Source organism: Populus alba, chromosome 3 (assembly GCF_005239225.2).
Source record: "Populus alba chromosome 3, ASM523922v2, whole genome shotgun sequence".
Lineage (NCBI taxonomy): Eukaryota > Viridiplantae > Streptophyta > Magnoliopsida > Malpighiales > Salicaceae > Populus > Populus alba.
In genome coordinates, this window is record NC_133286.1 from 18,779,661 (window position 1) to 18,797,414 (window position 17,754).

The 17,754-nt window shown below is 33.5% G+C and overlaps 2 protein-coding genes across 3 annotated transcripts; both read left to right on the forward strand.

Annotated features, from left to right (window-relative positions):
* Positions 1-1,393: 1,393 nt before the first annotated feature.
* On the forward strand, positions 1,394-2,736 carry LOC118054475 (uncharacterized). Its single transcript, XM_035066072.2, has one exon. It carries the CDS (start codon positions 1,661-1,663, stop codon positions 2,513-2,515), a length of 855 nt encoding a protein of 284 aa, XP_034921963.1. The 5' UTR covers positions 1,394-1,660; the 3' UTR covers positions 2,516-2,736.
* Positions 2,737-14,421: 11,685 nt separating this feature from the next.
* LOC118054476 (protein LAZY 1) lies at positions 14,422-17,392 on the forward strand. 2 transcript variants are annotated; one of them, XM_035066073.2, is made up of 5 exons: positions 14,422-14,550; positions 14,637-14,703; positions 15,247-16,064; positions 16,415-16,679; positions 17,103-17,392. In XM_035066073.2, exons 1-5 carry the CDS (start codon positions 14,545-14,547, stop codon positions 17,120-17,122), a joined length of 1,176 nt encoding a protein of 391 aa, XP_034921964.1. In that variant the 5' UTR covers positions 14,422-14,544; the 3' UTR covers positions 17,123-17,392. The 2 variants fall into 2 exon arrangements, with proteins under 2 accessions (XP_034921964.1, XP_034921965.1); XM_035066074.2 differs by having other exon boundaries at positions 14,439-14,550; positions 15,247-16,052.
* Positions 17,393-17,754: the final 362 nt, after the last annotated feature.

A 17,754-nucleotide genomic window follows, 5' to 3' on the forward strand; every position in this document is an offset into this window, starting at 1 on the left:
TAAATTAATATCTTTAATTTTTAATTTTTTTTAAATTTATTTGATATTGTGATAGTGATTGTTTTTTAAAATATTTTTTATTTAAAAATATATTGAAATAATAATTTTTTTAAAAAATTTGTTTTTAATATTAATATATTAAAATATATTTTTTAAAAAAACTCTACCTGTCATAGTTCGGTTACAGAAACTGCATTGGGAGTGAGAAATTCTTTTGAAAACATCAGCAATTACAATTGAGAGGTCCAGCCCATAGCGTACAATTTACGAAGCTGTGACTATTAAAATTGCAGCTTCTGCAGAATTGACAGTAACCGAGGGGGTTGCTTTTGCATTTGCAACGGAAAAACTTAGCCTTCCGTCTGTTTCCTTTTTAAAAAAGTCAAAAATCAGGAGCTGAGAAAGTGAAAATACATATTTTGATTCTTTGACCAATCCTAGTCTTACATGTGCAACACCGCACCTGTCAATCCTCTCTGAAAAACATATTGAATATTATGACTGCATTTTTCTTATACGGTTCTCTGTGCTCGTGGACGGTTGTCCTTATCCGAACTCCGACCCAGAAGATAATCAAATCTAGGCACGTAAAGAAACCGTACCAGGCCAACTTTGTGCTAGAAAAGTTTGTACGATCCGTGGCTGAGAGGTGATGGGCAAATTGCTTCGCCCACTTGTATCACAAGACAGTGGTCCCTTATCTGTCAAATAGTGGTGGTGCCACAACCACGCGCCGGGGACGCCCTTTTTTTAAAATCCAGTCAGGGTTCGACCCGGCCAAGAAAAGAATCCGGGTTACGAATCACTTATTTTGACTCGATGAGCCTGAAAAAATAAAATAAAAAAAATTCCACTGCAATCACTCTAGTGTCCTCTAGAGTATAAATAATACACATCCTTTTCAATAATCCACTTTGCTAAAAAGTTTAACAAGAAAATAAAAAATAAAATAGAGTAAAATAAAATAATAACATACTAACAAATATATTATAAAGTTTAATATAATATTTTAATACAAGACAAAGCAATTAACTTGTTATAATTCCAAATCTCATGTATTTGGTAAATACTAAAAATTTCTATTCCCTCTCTTTTAACTAAGAAAACAAGACATTCTCTGTTATATATATATATATTTTTTAAAGTGTTTTTTAAATTGATTTTTATATAAAAATATTAAATTAATATTTTTTTAGATTTGTTTCTACATGCTAATATTAAAAATAAAAAAAAAACATTTTAAACTGGGAAAAAAATTAAAAATAAATTACCCCATTCATATACAAAACAAAAATCGGTAGCAAAAAAAACAGAAAACCTCTCCCCTCCATTTTCTCGTTTTGTTCTTCCACTTTCCATAGAGACTATCTTATCCATACTTTAATAATTCAGACAGTATCGGCAAATAGGAACTTCGTCTATTATTACCGTAAACTTCAACTTTTAATAATTCATACGCAGCACCTCTTTCTTCGTTGGTTCTCAAGTCAAACAACACAAACCCTAGTTTCTCTTCCCCTTCCCCTCTCTCTCACCTCACCAAATATCACAATAAAAACCAAAAAAAATCCACCCTCACCAATTCTTTTCTGTGCCCATCAGTCGCTTCATCGAGAGAAAAAAACCTAACCAAATTCCAGAAAAGGCCAAGAAAGGGAAAATGAAGATAAAGAACAAAGGTAAAGTATATCCATCTCCATCATCTTCTTCTTCCTCCTCTTCTTCCTCTTCTGTCGGTGCTAAAAGAGATGGTGATGTTCTCTCTGTGTTAAAGCTTTTACCTGCTGCTATTCTTGCTTTAGCTTCTGTTCTTTCACTTGAAGATCGTGAAGTTCTTGCTTACATGATTACGAGGTCCTTAAAAACCACTACCACAAACAATCCGTCTTCTTTCCTTCAAGATTCTAAGAAAAAATCCTCCAAGAAACCTCAAAACAATAATAATAGCCAGAATAGTAACCATAGAGCTCCAATCTTTGATTGTGATTGCTTTGACTGCTACAGAAGCTACTGGTTCAGGTGGGATTCTTCTCCTAACCGTGAACTCATTCATCAAGTTATCGAAGCCTTTGAAGAACACTTGACCAGCGGTGAAATGTCAAGGAAAAGTGCTAGAGGTAAAAGGAGAGACAAAACGGCTCATCGGGCCGGTGAAAAACCGGTTCTTGATGTTCCGGGTCAACCCGAGATACTACCAGTTCTGGAGACCAGTAATACAACTGCCCATGAATCTCCCCCTACTGGTTCGGTTGCTGATGTGTCCACTGTCAATGTTGGCTGTCCGGATAATGGCTTGTCACCTGAGAAGATAACCGAGAGGGAAGAAATGGAGGAGGCCGTCAAGCCTTATGATGAAGTGTCAGAGGAAGTGGTGGCAGCGGAGACAGAAGTGGAAGCGGCTTCTCATGGGGTGGCGGTGTGTAGCCACCACAAGGGTTTGGCCAGGAAGGTATTGCCGGATGTGTTAGGGTTGTTAAATTCTCGTTTATGGAGTCTTTTGAGTCCGAATGTGTAAGTTCCAAAAAAAAAAAAAGAAATTATTATTATTATAATTTCTTTTTGTTTTTCGAGAAATTTGGATTTTTTCTTTTTGTGTTGGGTAGAGTAAATGGGCATGATGGCCCCCTCCCAATGGAAACCACTGCTCAAGAAGTTCTCTCTCTTTTAATATAATTAATTAGTGATACTGCTGCTGGGAAGTATATGTACTCACCGGCACCAAGTCATTTTCTCGGCGAGGAAGTTGTTTGGATGTTTTCCGATTTGACATGGATGGATTAATTTGTTTGCTTAGGAACTAAGCACTGTGATTAGCCAAAGAAATGGTGGAGATTACACTATATTGTGCATAAAAATAAACTGGGATATAGGGAATCCACGAGAGATGAAGCTTGCTTTATTTTATTCGGTGCTCTCCTCTTTTTTAATGTGGTTTTCTATGCTTTCTTTCGATTCCTCTCGGCTGGGTTAACTGCTGCTGGTGGGCCAATGACATGGCGATTAGATCTTTTAAGTGCTATTTTTTTTTTTTTTTTGCATTTAGTGCTGCATCAAACAGATTGGGAGTTTGGGGCCCAATGAGATAGCATAAGATCTTGTTGTTTGAAATGGCGATTAGAGGCTGAAGCCTATGTGTTTACCATAGGACCAAGAGTGCGCTTCTAACACAAGTATTCAAGAGTAGTTATAAATGCGCGTCTAATCACTCTCTAGGATCACTTAGGCCTTGTTTGTTTCCAGGAATTCACTTTCCTGGAAACCATTTTCCTCACTTTCTCATGTTTGGCAATACATGGAAAGTGAGTCAAAGAAAATGTAATTCCAGTCAAAGGAAAATGTTAAGTTTAACATAAGGAAAGTGTTTTCCGTTTTTAATTCTCGGATTCCAGTCAAAGGAAAATGTTAAGTTTAACATAAGGAAAGTGTTTTCCGTTTTTAATTCTCGGAAAACACTTTCCTGACGTGGGCCAATGCTGCGTTGTCATGTTTTTACGTAACTGTTCATGTTAATTGCACTGTTCATTGAACAGTACAATTAACATGAACAGTGTATTGCATACACTGTTCACTAAAAAATAGTGAACAGTGCAGTTTTAGTGCACTGTTCACTTGCCTGGGGGGACTTTTTTTTTTTTTTTTTAATGTGTGCTATTTTTTTTAACATTAAAAAAAAATAGTTTAGAGTGAATTTTATACCTTAATATTTTATCCAATTTTATTACATGCTAAAAATATTATTAAAACTATAGTTTTTGTCGGATGTATTTCGTACGTAATGAAATTATAAATGGTTTCATAGAATAGTAAAAAATATTTCACAAGCTTATTTCTTTATAATATGATATGATATATATATTTATATTTTATAAAATAAGCTATGTATGAATATAGAATATAATAAAAAAAATTCATCATTATACATTTTTTTTTATTTTTTTTATTGTAAGTGATTAAATATTTTATATATATTAGATAAATTTGAAAAAAAAAAAATTATTTTATTAATAAATTATTTTCCAATTCATTTTCCATAACACAACCAAACACTGGAAAGTGTTTTCCATAACACTACCAAACATCGGAAAATACTTTCCCGGAATTCACTTTCCAGGAATTCACTTTCCCCGGAATTCATTTTCCAAAAGGAATTCACTTTCCTGCAAACAAACGGGGCCTTAATTAATGTTGCGGGGAAACACTATGATTTTTTTATTTTTTTATCTTTTGTTATTTTTTTTTTCTTTTTAATTTAATCTTTGCATTGTGTGTATTTGTTGGAGTTTTGAGAGATGATAATTTATTTTGAATTTTTTTTTTATGGTTATGTGATATTGGGAAAAATACTTTGTGATTGAATGGTGTTCAATTTCATATAAAATAATTTCATTTTTATTTTTAAATAAGTTAATTTCATTTATTGTTTAGATAAAATTTAAAACAAAAAATCAAAATTGAAAAATCAGTATCCTTTTAATGTTTTTTTAAAAAGCTGCTTTCAAATCTAATCCTTTATTAATTTTTTTTTAAAATATTTTTGTAAAAAATTAATTTTTTTGGGGTATTTTTATGTGTTTATATTAAAAATAAATTTTAAAAAATAAAAATTATATCAATTCCATGTATTTTCAAAAAAGAAAATTGAATAACAATTGCTAATGGGTTTTAAGTTATTAGTTTTTTTTATTTTTATTTCATCCTTTTTATGCCATGTTGATTAAGATTTTTTATTACATCAAATAATTATCCTAATACTGAGTTGATTAAGTTGCAAGAATGAATAAAAATTGAAGAAAAGGAAAACATTGAACCCCGGGGGGGTGAAAATTGAGACAATAAAAGAGAGAAAAAAGAAGAAGAAAAACTCATTTTTTTAAAAAAGCACGTTTATGCCACAAAAACAAACCTCTCAAGAGGTGTGTGTTTGGAAGTATAGATGATTTTTGCTGGGCAGTTAGAAAAAAAAGGCGACCGGAAAAAAATCTGGTGAAATTGTGGACACAGAAAAGTGTCAAGCAATATTATTGTTTTGTGTTTTTATAGCAATTTTATGTTGTTGGGGTTTTTTTTTTTCTTGTTCCAGTAATAATAAATTCAAAATCAATATATAAATGAGGTAAGCATATTATAATAGACTAGTCTAACTAGTTTAAAGCATGCTAAAAAATAATTGTAAATTTCGGAGAACTGGTTTAAGCAATTTGTGAGACTTTTTAATTAGAAAATGGACAATTTATTTAATTCAATTTAAATGTTTTATAACCTTTTGAAATAGGTCTCGAGAATCTTAAGCCGGGACTATATAAGCTTTTAGAATAATTTAATAGAAGATTTTACATGCTGATCTTAAAATCCGAAAAAATATATTAAAAAATAATGTCTTAAAAATTTATTCAGGCTAATTGAAAAGCGCCCCTTCCATACAATAAGATTGGGCCACGTGCAAGCCCTCTTTTGTCGACTCGATTCAAACCCTACTGATCCTCTAAAGTCTAGCAAAGTAAATAATGAGAATACTATTTCCTGTTTTTAGTAATTGAAAATGCTGTTCCTTTTCGGACATCCTATAGAATTTCGAACTAGCTAATTGAAATGCGCTTTGTCGGGTATACATTTTAATTCCAAAAAAAAAAAAATCAGCTGAAGACAAAATAAATCGAAAATCAGCTCCGTAAAAAATATAAAAAAAATATTAAAAATTCATGGTTTTATTAGGTTTGTTTTTAATAAAGTTACCCTAATATTACAATCAAGTTATAAATTTGACATGCTATTATCTAATTTTTTATGTTGTAAATTTTTTTTTGTAAGTTTTATTTATTGTAATTGTATTTTTTTACTTGTATTATTGAAATTAGTTTGTTTGCATCTCCTTGACTTTTTTGTTATGTTAAAAAACATTTGGGCTGGGCTTAGCAAACATGTGCCGTGTATAGTTACAAACTATAAATCATAAATTATTACTGCTATTTTATTATTCTTTTATGATGTAATGGCATCACTGTAAGAGGTATGTATTAGGAACTAAAGATTATGCTAATTATATATAGAAATCCTTGTTTGACAAATTAGATCCTTAATACACATTTTTAATCAAGCTATCGAAAGGTGCTTACAATGTTTTATTTGCATGCGATATTGATGCTCCAGATTACCAGCAAAGAGTAGTAATTTTCAGAATGCCAAGCAGTAAGCTGGAATAAGCCGATTAATAGACTGGGAAATTATTGAAGATGGATGATTATGTAAGGGCAGAAAGAAATTACAAGAATCATAATGCTCTAATTTTCAGTTAATGCTTTAAATCACCTTGATTTCAAGTTTAATATATACTTGGTTTAAAATTAAAAAAACCACAGTATACAATTGGATCATAGGATAAAATAGAATGTCATATATTGAAAGACCTAAAGTGTATCTGACAGCTACAAGGTGCCGAAAACGTATTCGGTACGTGAATGTCGAACCCTGCCTGTTTCTCTCAGGCAACCGGAAAAGTTAGCATAGTTTCCCAGATGTCAAGTCACATTTTTAACAATTCCTCTTGGCTTTCTTGCCTGAGACTCGGAGGCATTCACGTGTTATGCAGCGACTGATCTTCAATAATTAAGCTAGCTGGAGCTACTGTATTCGGAGCAGTGGTTGCAGGAGACAATAGAAAAGGAAAGTTTTGATGCATATATCTAATAATAGATTGCACTTTTTGACAATTTCCCTCTGATTCTTGAACTTGTTAAGGACTTGTCAGACGTTACCATTCTAAATCCATGAACCTTGAATCAAAAGACAAAAGAGCAGGTTAATTCGGATATTGACCAGGACGGGATGGATTGAGTCGACCACCAATCCCTGCGTGGCTTAAATTACGTTTAGAAACGATTCGGACATGAGTCCCGATATCATCTTCATTTGCCCAATCCTGAACTTCACCACTGCTAAGATATAAAAACTAAATAACATAATCATCTAGATGGTGGACCAATGATAAGAGTTTGGAATCAAAAAATTTGTTTTCTCTGTAGTTTTAGGTTTGGGCCCTAGATTGCTCATATAATAGCCACTGGAGGCTTACATGGTCATTAACTTCAAGGCCCGTGAGATTAGTCGAGGTGCTCGCAAGCTGCCCTGGACATCCACATTAAACTAAAAAAAAAAACCTAAAGAACATGTTTCAAATGTATGCATCGCACAGACACTCCTGCATGCATGATCCAAAAACATCAACCGAACAGTGATTTCTCTCTCTTAGATCCCGTGTTTAACAAGATCCATTCATCTGAAAGGATATCACATGCGTGCTCCCACAGAAGAAGTTAAAATTCGACAAGCCCGGTATATTCATGATGGATACATGTGTGTTTTCCATCCATATACACAATAACCTAAAAGCTTGACATATATTAGAAGATACTTTATTTTTTGTTTTTTACTGAGCTAATTTTATAGATAATTGCTTCATACTTAATTAATTCATATTAAGAAATTAATATTTTATTAATTTTCTAACCCCCCTCTACGCAATAAAAAATTCCTAACTTCACCAGTCACTGCAGCAACTAAACAAATAAGATAGATGGTATCCACTCTCCTCTCTTAATGAGGTTGTGGATTGTTGTAGATGCTTGTAAATGTAATCCAATTAGCTGTATTGAGGCAGATTGTTTTTGCTTTTTTTAAAAATAAAAAAAAATTAAATTTCCTTTTATTTTATAGTTAAAGAACGCGCTTGGGTGGTGGGTGCAATGGTTTAATCAAGTCAACATAACGTCCCATCAGATGGTGATGGATGCTGCCATAAGGATCATGTTAATATTGCTGCCAACTATACGCAACATCTTTACAAGCTATTATATATATCGACGGCGTTTGAGAAAATTTTTGTTTTAGTTTTTAGTTTTTTTAATATTAAATTAATGTTTTTTTAGATGATAATGTTAAAATGAAAAAATTATTTTAATATATTTTTAAATAAAAAATTATTTTAAAAAACATTCTACGTTGTAATTCTAAGCACGTTGAGATCACATAAAGTAAATTTTACTCATTAAGTATATTAATATATATTTTAAAAATTTTACTAGTTACGTATGCTAGGATAATTTTAACATTCCCTTGCAGGTATCCAATTAATCTAAAAGAATACATTAATTCTTGAATATTTGAGAGTCATGATAATAGTCAATTAATCAATGCAATGTGCCTTAATGATTTACATTGGTGTGCATTTTTATTTATATGATGTAGAAACTAAAGTTTCTTAGCATTTGAATGTGGATTTTTCATAACTAAATAAAAGTTTAATCTAGGTAGATTATGTTGATGTTTTTTAAAGCGGTATAATATATCTAAACCTAAAAAGATGTTAGATTTCACTAAATTAGAATAACAATAATTAAAAAATATATATATATATATATTAATAATTTTTAATTTAAATATTGTAGATTTAACTACTGTTATTACATCATGAAATAAATAATATTGATATCAAATATTTTTTTATTATTCCATTAAACTATGTGCAATGTCATCACATATGAAATCTATCCAACAAAGATTATATTTTTCATGGTTTCTTAAGCACGCAACAACAAAAACTAAATTTTTTGTTATGTCATTAAGCGATCTCCTTCTAATTTTTTGAATAGAACACAATTAAAATAAAAATAAAAACAGATTTTTTTTAACTGGGCCAGATCCGACAAGAACATAATTGAAATTGTGATCAAATTTCACAAATGCTACGTCATCATGCGATATCCTTTTAATTTATGTAGTGTTATTAAATAATATTAAATACTAGTTTTTCGAGTAAAACACAATATAAAATTCATTCGACAATAACTACAGTTATCATGATTTATCCTATGTGCAATAAAATTAGGTAAAATATTATCAGGAATAAAATTGAGATTACAGTACAAACAAATTTAATTTACCTTAAACTAATTTTAAAAAATATATATATATTATTCATGTTCACGTGAATAATACAAGTGCAATTAATTAACTGCACTAGTTTTTCAGAAAAAAAAAAAAATTAACTTTGCGCATTGGTTTTGCAAAAAAAAAAAAATTGTTCATAAGAAGAACAAATAGTGCACAATGGAGCATGGCTCCACTGTTGAGGTTCCTTTCTCACCACGAGAAGCAGCAAAATGCTGCTTCTCAAAACCTGCGGTTCAATCTTTAATTTATGTGAGTCCTACTAGTAAAACATATTTTTTTTTTCTTAATCAAACATTGTTATGTGTGGCTACGGATGAGGTTAGAGTTTTTCAATCTATTTAAAATTCTTATAAAACTTTAAGAAGACAAACTTTATTAGCCTTATTTTTCAAAGAAATATATTTACCAATTTAGAGTTAACACCCAGATTCTTCCTTATCTTCTTTATCTTATCAACACTTGCAACATTTGAATTCTGCCGATAAACCATTACTACCGTGCTTGAATGTTTTTGCACTCTATTGTAATGTACTGTGTATTGATAAACCTGCAACTGTAAATGCATAAAATGGAGAACAATTATATGGTTTTGGTATTAAGAAAACAAGATCATTTATTCCAAACGCATATTTTCTTTCCCAATATTTTCCTTGCAATCCCGCAACAGCCATTTAATTATTGATGCAGTAAGTTTATGGTTCAGTGAACCCTTAGATACAAAACAAGAATTTTCCAATTCCAAATTGCAAGCGGCTTTCACAGTATCAAGCTATCGCCAACCAGCTAAGCTTAATAGTTCTGAGGGAGTTGCGCATGCATTATTTTCTTCGCCTGACGAAAACTTCAAAGTATACTGGTTTTGAGAAATAAGTGAGTGCACCATTTTCTCCGGATATCTCTGGTGCAATTACTCCTTGATTAGAGCATAAATCTCTGAACTGTAAACTATGCTTGAATCAATCAATTAAAATAATGAACATCCTAAACCAAAATAGAAAATAAATAACTATATGAAACCTGCGATTGAATTGAAATGAGGACTCCTTACAGAGGTTTTAGACAAAATCAGAAGTGACAACTCTGGATTGATTATGATCAAAACCAGAATCTGTCACTCTCCTCCTTGCCTTCTTCTGTACAGAAGCATATGAGTGTCGAGGAGCAGTCGGGCAGGAACAGAGTGATGATCGGCCTCCTTTACCGCAATCCAGGACAAGCTCAAAAGGCCCCAGGTCTCGTAGTTTTGGGATGAATTGTCTCGTAGTTTTTTTGCTAATTGAGGTTGATCAGAGCCTCTCGCTCTCAGCCATGATTGGGCTACTGCCTACATTTATTTGCGCTATCCATGACCTTACAATTTTAAGGCTTTAAATGGCTATTCGACACTATCCACAACTGAAGTTGACGAAGAGGATCCAGTACTTCACCATGTCCGATTATTCGAGATTCAATCGTCCAGTAGGATCGACACCGCCTGCAAGAATTCAAGAATATGAAGTCATCCTCATTCACGACTCCGTTTGTGCATCAGCACCACTTGCTTGACGCTATCTTTGCTGCTTGGTAGCAAAAACCCTCCTGGTCAACAGAGGGAGAACTAAAGGTAGCCCCACCATCTTCAAAATTGATTCGAAAATGAGAGTTCACTAGGATAGAGACAAACACCACCGTATTTCGGGATCAGACCTGCACTCGTATCACCGTGGGGATCTGTGTGTCTGGACTTGATGATAGGAAAATGTTAAGTGGGAATAGATGACCTTTTCTAGTGTCTCCTGCATAGTCGGCTCCCCTCATGTTCGTGGCAGTAAACTTTCCACGGGTTCGTATTCTAGTTTCATGTTGGCAGTCAAAAGAGGTTGGAACATAAACTCAACTGACCCATAATTTGGATGCAAACACATGGTTTGCTTCCTTTATATGCAAGCTTTCATTTCCAGAGCATTTTATTTTAAAAAAATATCCATGTATCAGGTGATGTTTTTTATTTTTCTAAATTAATACCATGTGTTATTATATATTTATTTAGTATAAACATTATGTTTAGTATAAACTAGAAGACTCTCTTTAACAAATTAAGTTACTATTTAGTAATTGTCTAAACATTTAATTAATCATGACATAAAATACATAACTTATTAATTTTTATTGTGATTACATGCGTTTCCATATTTATTTTAGTCTATCATGTGACAGCGGAGCCACTTCTTACCATGTTGAATATTATTGATACTAAATTTCATAGCTATGTATAGAACAAATTGACATCCTCATTAGTCTTGCTCGGTTTTAATTTTTATGATGAAAGTACTGTCTCGGGATGAAATTGCGCGACAAACCCTAAATCTCCCATCTTTGTTTTCATGGCTGCCGAATTCATGAGAAAATGTCCTAGGGGATTGCTCATATTCCCCTTCCCTGAAATCTGCTTTTATTGCTGCCAACTTCTTAACTCAGTTCAGTAATTTACTAGTCCAAGATCATCACTACACGGCGGGCTAGAAAAAAATCCTAGTGTTAAAAATAAATACCAAGAGTGATGGTGTGTTTTTTAAATAAAAAAAAAATCAAATTTCTTACAAAAAAAAAAAAAAACTGAATTCAAAAGAAAAGGCATCAAATCTTAAACCAAAACAAAATAAGAAGAAAAATAACTTTTTAGTGTTAGAGAACATATTGAAAAACAAATCAATTTAATAAAAGGCCCCTCAAAAAAAAAAAACAACATCAAAGAACGAGGATCAAAATCTAAACAAAAAAAAAAACAAGGGAAAAAATAACATTTATTAATTCAAGATTGAAATTGAAAAAAAAAACAAATATTTCATATAAAAAATCAAAACAAAAACCCAAAATCAAAAAAAAAGAAAAGAAAAACAAAAACAAAATAAAAGAAAAAAAGGTGAAAACATAAAGTTGCGGCAACAAATTTTTATTGAAATTAAGCACAGACCTGGGGAGTTTTAGTGACCAGAATAAGAGACAATCTCAACCTAATTGTAGCAAGAACTAACCCGCCAAAACATAACAATAAGCATGCATTACATGCTTTTCATTTTCTATACAGCTAAGAAACATAAAATAAGAGTTTGAATACTTTAGAAAACTAAAAAAGAAAATAACACATTTGAGATAAAGAAAAATAAATGCGTTAACCAAGGCCAATAATCATCAAATAAAGACAATAGAGTAAAAGAAAAGACCAAATCATGAGAGATGGAGGTTATTTGTAATAATCTCTCAAGTTTTAATAGGAGAGATAATGAAAGAGAGAGATGGAATGAGAGAAAAATAATTGACAGTTGTTTTGAAGTGGAAATGGAGAAAATTTTTAAAGTTAGTGAAATTGGGTCATTAGTTTTCTATTTATACTATTTTTTTAATTGAATTTATAATTTATATTGCGTTCGATTTGGTTATTTGGTTTTAATTTTTAAAATCAAAACCCAACCAGACCAAGTTAGTTTTATGGTTTTTAAATTGTTTTGATTCATTTTTTTTGTTTGGTTTTTTATTTTATTCTTGGTTTTTATGATTTGATTGGTTTATTGGTTATGTTTTTTTTTTTTTTTTATCACCATCATCAGTGAGTATTTTCTGAAATCTCTATTCCGAAGTAGGTCATGCTTAGATAATCATCATACTTTTATTCTTTTCCAAAGATCAATTTGATAGTACACAAATTAAGAGGGAACAATATCCTGAGATCATGAAATTGACCCTGTACAATATCAAAGTATATGGCCCAGTTATCTTTGATTAACTTTAAAAAGTAAAATCAAATTGATGATGATAGATTTAAACTAGCAGATCAATCAATCAGCAGTACAATTATTTACTAGCTTCCGTCCTTGGCAAGGCTTCTTTAGTATTTAGGATTTATAGAGTATTTTCTGCCAGGATTTTTTTGTTAAAATAAATTTATGGAAGCAAATTCAAGGTAATTCTAGATATCCACTCGAAGCAACCGGTATTAACATGGAAGGTGCGGTAGACCAAGCACTAGTAGATAGTTATTAGAACTGAGGTTTGCCCAAATACAGGCTTTATAAAGCCGAAGAACATGTGAGCCAGTTTCAATCAGAAATGGTTTACAAGCGCTGCCATCACAGAAATCATTTTGAATTTTTTTGATCTTTTATCGAAACTATCTGTTTGTTCCAATGGAGCTTTACACAGTGTCCCTCTAGGGCTACATTTATTTTTATGATGTGTTTTGCGTTTTGTCTCAATTATTAATTTAGAAATATTTGATTAGTAGTTTTATATGAATCCATTAAAAAGTCTCTTTTTTTTATCCTCCTATACACTTACTGAAACCAAAGTTGCTCGATAGTATGACGCTACTCGGCTATCGTGGAAAGATTGTTGTTCTCAGCAAGGATGTCTCTAGCTACCTATTACCTTTTGTCTCTAAGCTAAAAACACTTTTCCTCATTTTTCAGCTGACTCCTGTTCATAAAGTTGCCTGTGGGGCACGGTCACTGTTTTATAGCCAACAGGCAACAGACTTTTTCCAAACGATCTAAGAGAAAACACATATAATGACTGTGATATACTATAATATTTGATGGCTTTCTCTGAAAACACAAAACTTGATCAGTATTTTTGGCAACTTAATTAGCCATCCACGGCAGAAATTGCCAGGAAGCGGTGTAGAACATACGGCCTGAATGTGATTAATAGGATTGTTACCTGGCATGAGTAGAACCAGGCTCTTTGGAGTTCCATGGCACCAGAACTGTGAAAAGGTTTAGATTTTAGCCATGCCTATGATGTTTGCTGCGAAAGCAAAACATGGAAAAGTTTACGACATAAGAAAATGCAGAATCAAGATACTTGTTAAATATAATCACAATTTAGTGTTGTTCATCTGATAAGAGACTTTCAGAAATTAAAATACCCCACCCTGAGGTCGACCAAGGAAAAAGCAAAAGGATATTTCAGCTTATTGTGCTCCGATAAGAAAAGATCTTCTTCTTTGTCAGTTTGTCCTTGAACTCATTAAACTCCGACACGGTGTTCTTCTCAGTCCCCGCTTTTGCATTTGAAGTCTTTCCACGAAGTAACTAGTAGAGAACCATGGGAGTAACAGTTGGTAATATTAAAACAATATAGAAATTGCATGCGTGTAAACATGTCAAATTCGAAAAGCACATACATGGGCCATCTATTACAGCTAATGCCATTAAAATGCATCTGCAAATACTGGTCTATCAGATTTGTGACATATAAGATGTTGCAACGCTGCTAAAGATATAATAATCAATGTGAAATCATGTAAAAATAAATAAATTATCAACCTCATACCCAAACGAGTACATGGCTTATACATAATCATATGCTCATAAGGTCCAGCACCCATTGTCCATTTGGGCACATTATTTGATCTTGACAAGGAATGGCCAACCCGAATCTTGGAACTATCTCTGTGGTTCTCTCGAGCCACCTTCATCTGAGATCATTGGAGCTTCCAGGTTGGATTTGACATCTTATTCATGAACAGTTCGACTTGTAATTATGAAATGCAACTCCTATCCTAGCCCCTCATAACAACCAAAGTGATTGAAACTGAGGTTTTCTCAAGAGAGCAGAAAGATGAAGGTAAATTCTACTATACTCGTGAAATTGAAAATATTAATCTTTCTCAATGCTTCTTGATCTAATTGCTGAATCCCACTTTATTGCAGTTACTCGGTTGGATGCACCGTAAGCTCCGGCAAAATGGTAGTGAACCACTGAAGGATTTTGCTATTGGTGAGTATCTTCGATCCTTTTTAGTTTTCCTGCCAAACATTTCCTATTTCCAATAGGCTTGAACATGGAAATGTTGACCATTAGATTTTTGAGAGGGTAGAAGATTATCCATGTAGAGGAAGAGGCCAAATGCAGGTGAAAAATTAATAGGTTGTCATGCATGACTCAGTTTATACACTTGCACAGAAGACAGATTCTTGGCTTTCAGGATCTCATTAATCTCCTAGCAAAGGTAGTTAACTATCATGAGAGATCTGATGTGCGATGCCACTACCAAAGGAAAACAAAAATGATGAGCATATTATAATAGAATTATTTCCAGACTTTCGGAAAAGGCGATAGCTTTCCATGCTGCGTGCTATTATGACTGGAATACCATCCATAAGACCCCGAACGCAGAAAAAATGATAAATTTGTACCATTAGTTTAGCAAAATACGGTTAAGAACCAAGGCATGGCATTCCTGCCAAAATGCACTACTAGAATCAAGTTCATTTAACGTTCTCCTTCTTCTGTGTGTGTGTGTGTGTGTGTGTGTGGCAGGCAATGCTTGCAATTGCCTTACAGGACAGCCATCACTTGATGACCACCAACACTACAGAAAACCGAACTATGGGACCAGAACATTTAGGCAAGCCCAGAAAGAGCAGCTTCGAAATTCTTTTTCTGGCTTAGAAGCAGCTCGAGCAGAAGAAGAAGAAGAAAAAGAAGAAGAAGAAGGAGACTACGAAGGAGAATCATCAGCTGCAATATCCGAGCTATTCCATGGTTTTCTGGCAATCGGTACCTTTGGTTCAGAGCCAGTCAACACCGACCCATCAACACCAACATTTCCCATCTCTGTAGAGAATATAACTGAGAAAGAGACTGAGGTGACAGAGAATGAACTGAAGCTCATTAATGATGAGTTGGAAAAGGTTCTGGCAGAAGATTGCTGCAATGACTCATCAGGAAGGAACAGTTATGTTAGTGCTGGAAGAAGCAGTCATGGCAGCACTATAACACTCAGTGGCAAGCCAATGGAAGGGCGAGATTCCAATGCAGTCTGTCCCCTGCAGGGATATCTCTTTGGATCAGCAATTGAACTGTCAGAGACAACACCTGTGGCAAAGAAGGAACACAGGACATCACTTGGCGAGCTATTTCAGAAAACAAAAATAGCAGAGGAAAATTCTGGGATTAAATTTGAGAGAGAGGAGAAGCGCATGGAGAAGGAAGCTGATAAATCTGCCGTGAATCTCGTGAAAAAGACTCTGAAGAAGAAAATGCTCCATGCTTCTTCTAGGAGCTCTACTTCAGCTGGAGGAGGAACTCTTGATTCTGCTTCAGCAGAAACAAAACTGCGCAAGGTATGTCTACAGGTATCATAACTTCTAAACTAAAATCATTATTGGAAGTATATATAATTAGTAGGCCAATTTGAGAATCCCAATTTCAAATCCCAACGGATTGCGATGGGAGGTTTGTAAGATGAGGGAACAGTTTTTATCTCCCAGCCATATGTTCTTCAAAATGCTTATTTAAAGAAAATTCTTGACATGACCTCATTAAAAAACAAACACGAAGACAGAAATACAGATCAAGTACTACACATATAATCGTGCACCGGACATTTTTTTGGACCCCGATAAAGTAGTGTGCATTTTTTCAGTTTTACTGAATAAGTGCAATATCCTGAGTTGTGAAGTCCTGCTTGATGTGTGGTATGCAGATCCTACACATGTTCCACCGGAAAGTTCATCCTGAAAGCTCAACATCCACGAGGAAGGCCGGCAAGCCCCAAAAAAATGAGAATAAGAAGAGCAACAACAATGGGGGTCAGGTACTCCCGAATGAGGACATCACCATGGTTCCTCGAACCCTTTCAAGGAGGAGCACAAGACGCTTCAAGAGTCAATCTAACCCACCCCACTTCACGTTAACTGGCTGTGAATCAAACGAAAGCAGGGAATGCTGGATTAAAACAGATGCAGACTGTAAGTATCCCTGTCAGAACTGCTCTTTTACGGGAATATAATTGGGTAATCAACCTTCAAGTACATGTTCACTAAATTTGTGGTCATCACAAGTCACAACTTGACAGTTTAGAACTCGAGTTCTGGAAAATATGGCTGGGATCAGTTTCTGACTCTTTATGATCAATGAAAACACAAACACATCTGTTCTTTGACATTACATGGGATATTCTTCTGTTTGAGATTCTACTCTAGATTCTTTTAAGTGTGACTTCTTCTATGGTCTCCATGTTATTGTCAAGCATTGTGAAGATTGATTGTTCAGGGACATAGTGTGCATCAGCTAATTTTAGCATCAGAACCTGGCATCATATGTCTAATTTTGTGCTTGTTTTGGTGGAAACTGTAACTGTCCTAATTCATTTTGTGTGTTTTGCTTGGCAGACCTGGTTTTGGAGCTGTGAAAGGCAAATGCAGCTGTCAAGTATGGTTTTAAAGTATCTCCTTCAATTGGAAAGAAGTAACGTTGGGTTTGAGAACATGTCCTTATAGGTGATTGTTGCTTGTAATATGTGAGTGATATTATTATATTATGAAGAACTCGTGTGGGAAAAATAAATAAAAAGGGCAGTTCTCACAGTAACCTGCCTATTGAGTGATTGTCATGTAATGTAAGGTATATCTATTTGCGGTAAGCAATGGCAGTTATAATCCAAATGAATTTCGAATGTCAACCGTCATTTCTTGGGGTAAATGAGCTGCAAACGACAGATTGGCCCCAAACAAAGAGGTCACACACCAAACCGAGCCAGAAGGGTAAAAGCAAAAGGTAGCTCAAGCTGCCAAAGCTTTTTTACACAAGAGTGACTAACATTAACACAAGGCTTCGTTTGGAAATGCAGCAAGTTATTCTAAGTGTACAACAAATTAACCATTCATGCATGGTGAGATAGTGAAAGAAAACATAACAATATAACTGGAATTAAGCGCAGAATATATTCATCAGCACTAAATGACATGTTAAATTAACGATTGTTATTAAAAATTACTCTACACGAAGCTTGTAAAAAAAAGCAGAATATCAAAGAACCATCTC

What these genes read in the sequence shown, in the direction of transcription:
- LOC118054476 (XM_035066073.2), top strand. An exon ending in ACTGAAGGATTTTGCTATTG is followed by an intron (nt 14,704 to 15,246) that starts GTGAGTATCTTC and finishes TGTGTGTGGCAG; the next exon opens with GCAATGCTTGCAATTGCCTT. An exon ending in TGCGCAAGGTATGTCTACAG is followed by an intron (nt 16,065 to 16,414) that starts GTATCATAACTT and finishes TGTGGTATGCAG; the next exon opens with ATCCTACACATGTTCCACCG.
- LOC118054475 (XM_035066072.2), top strand. Translation starts at nt 1,661, where the DNA reads ATGAAGATAAAGAACAAAGGTAAAGTATATCCATCTCCATCATCTTCT.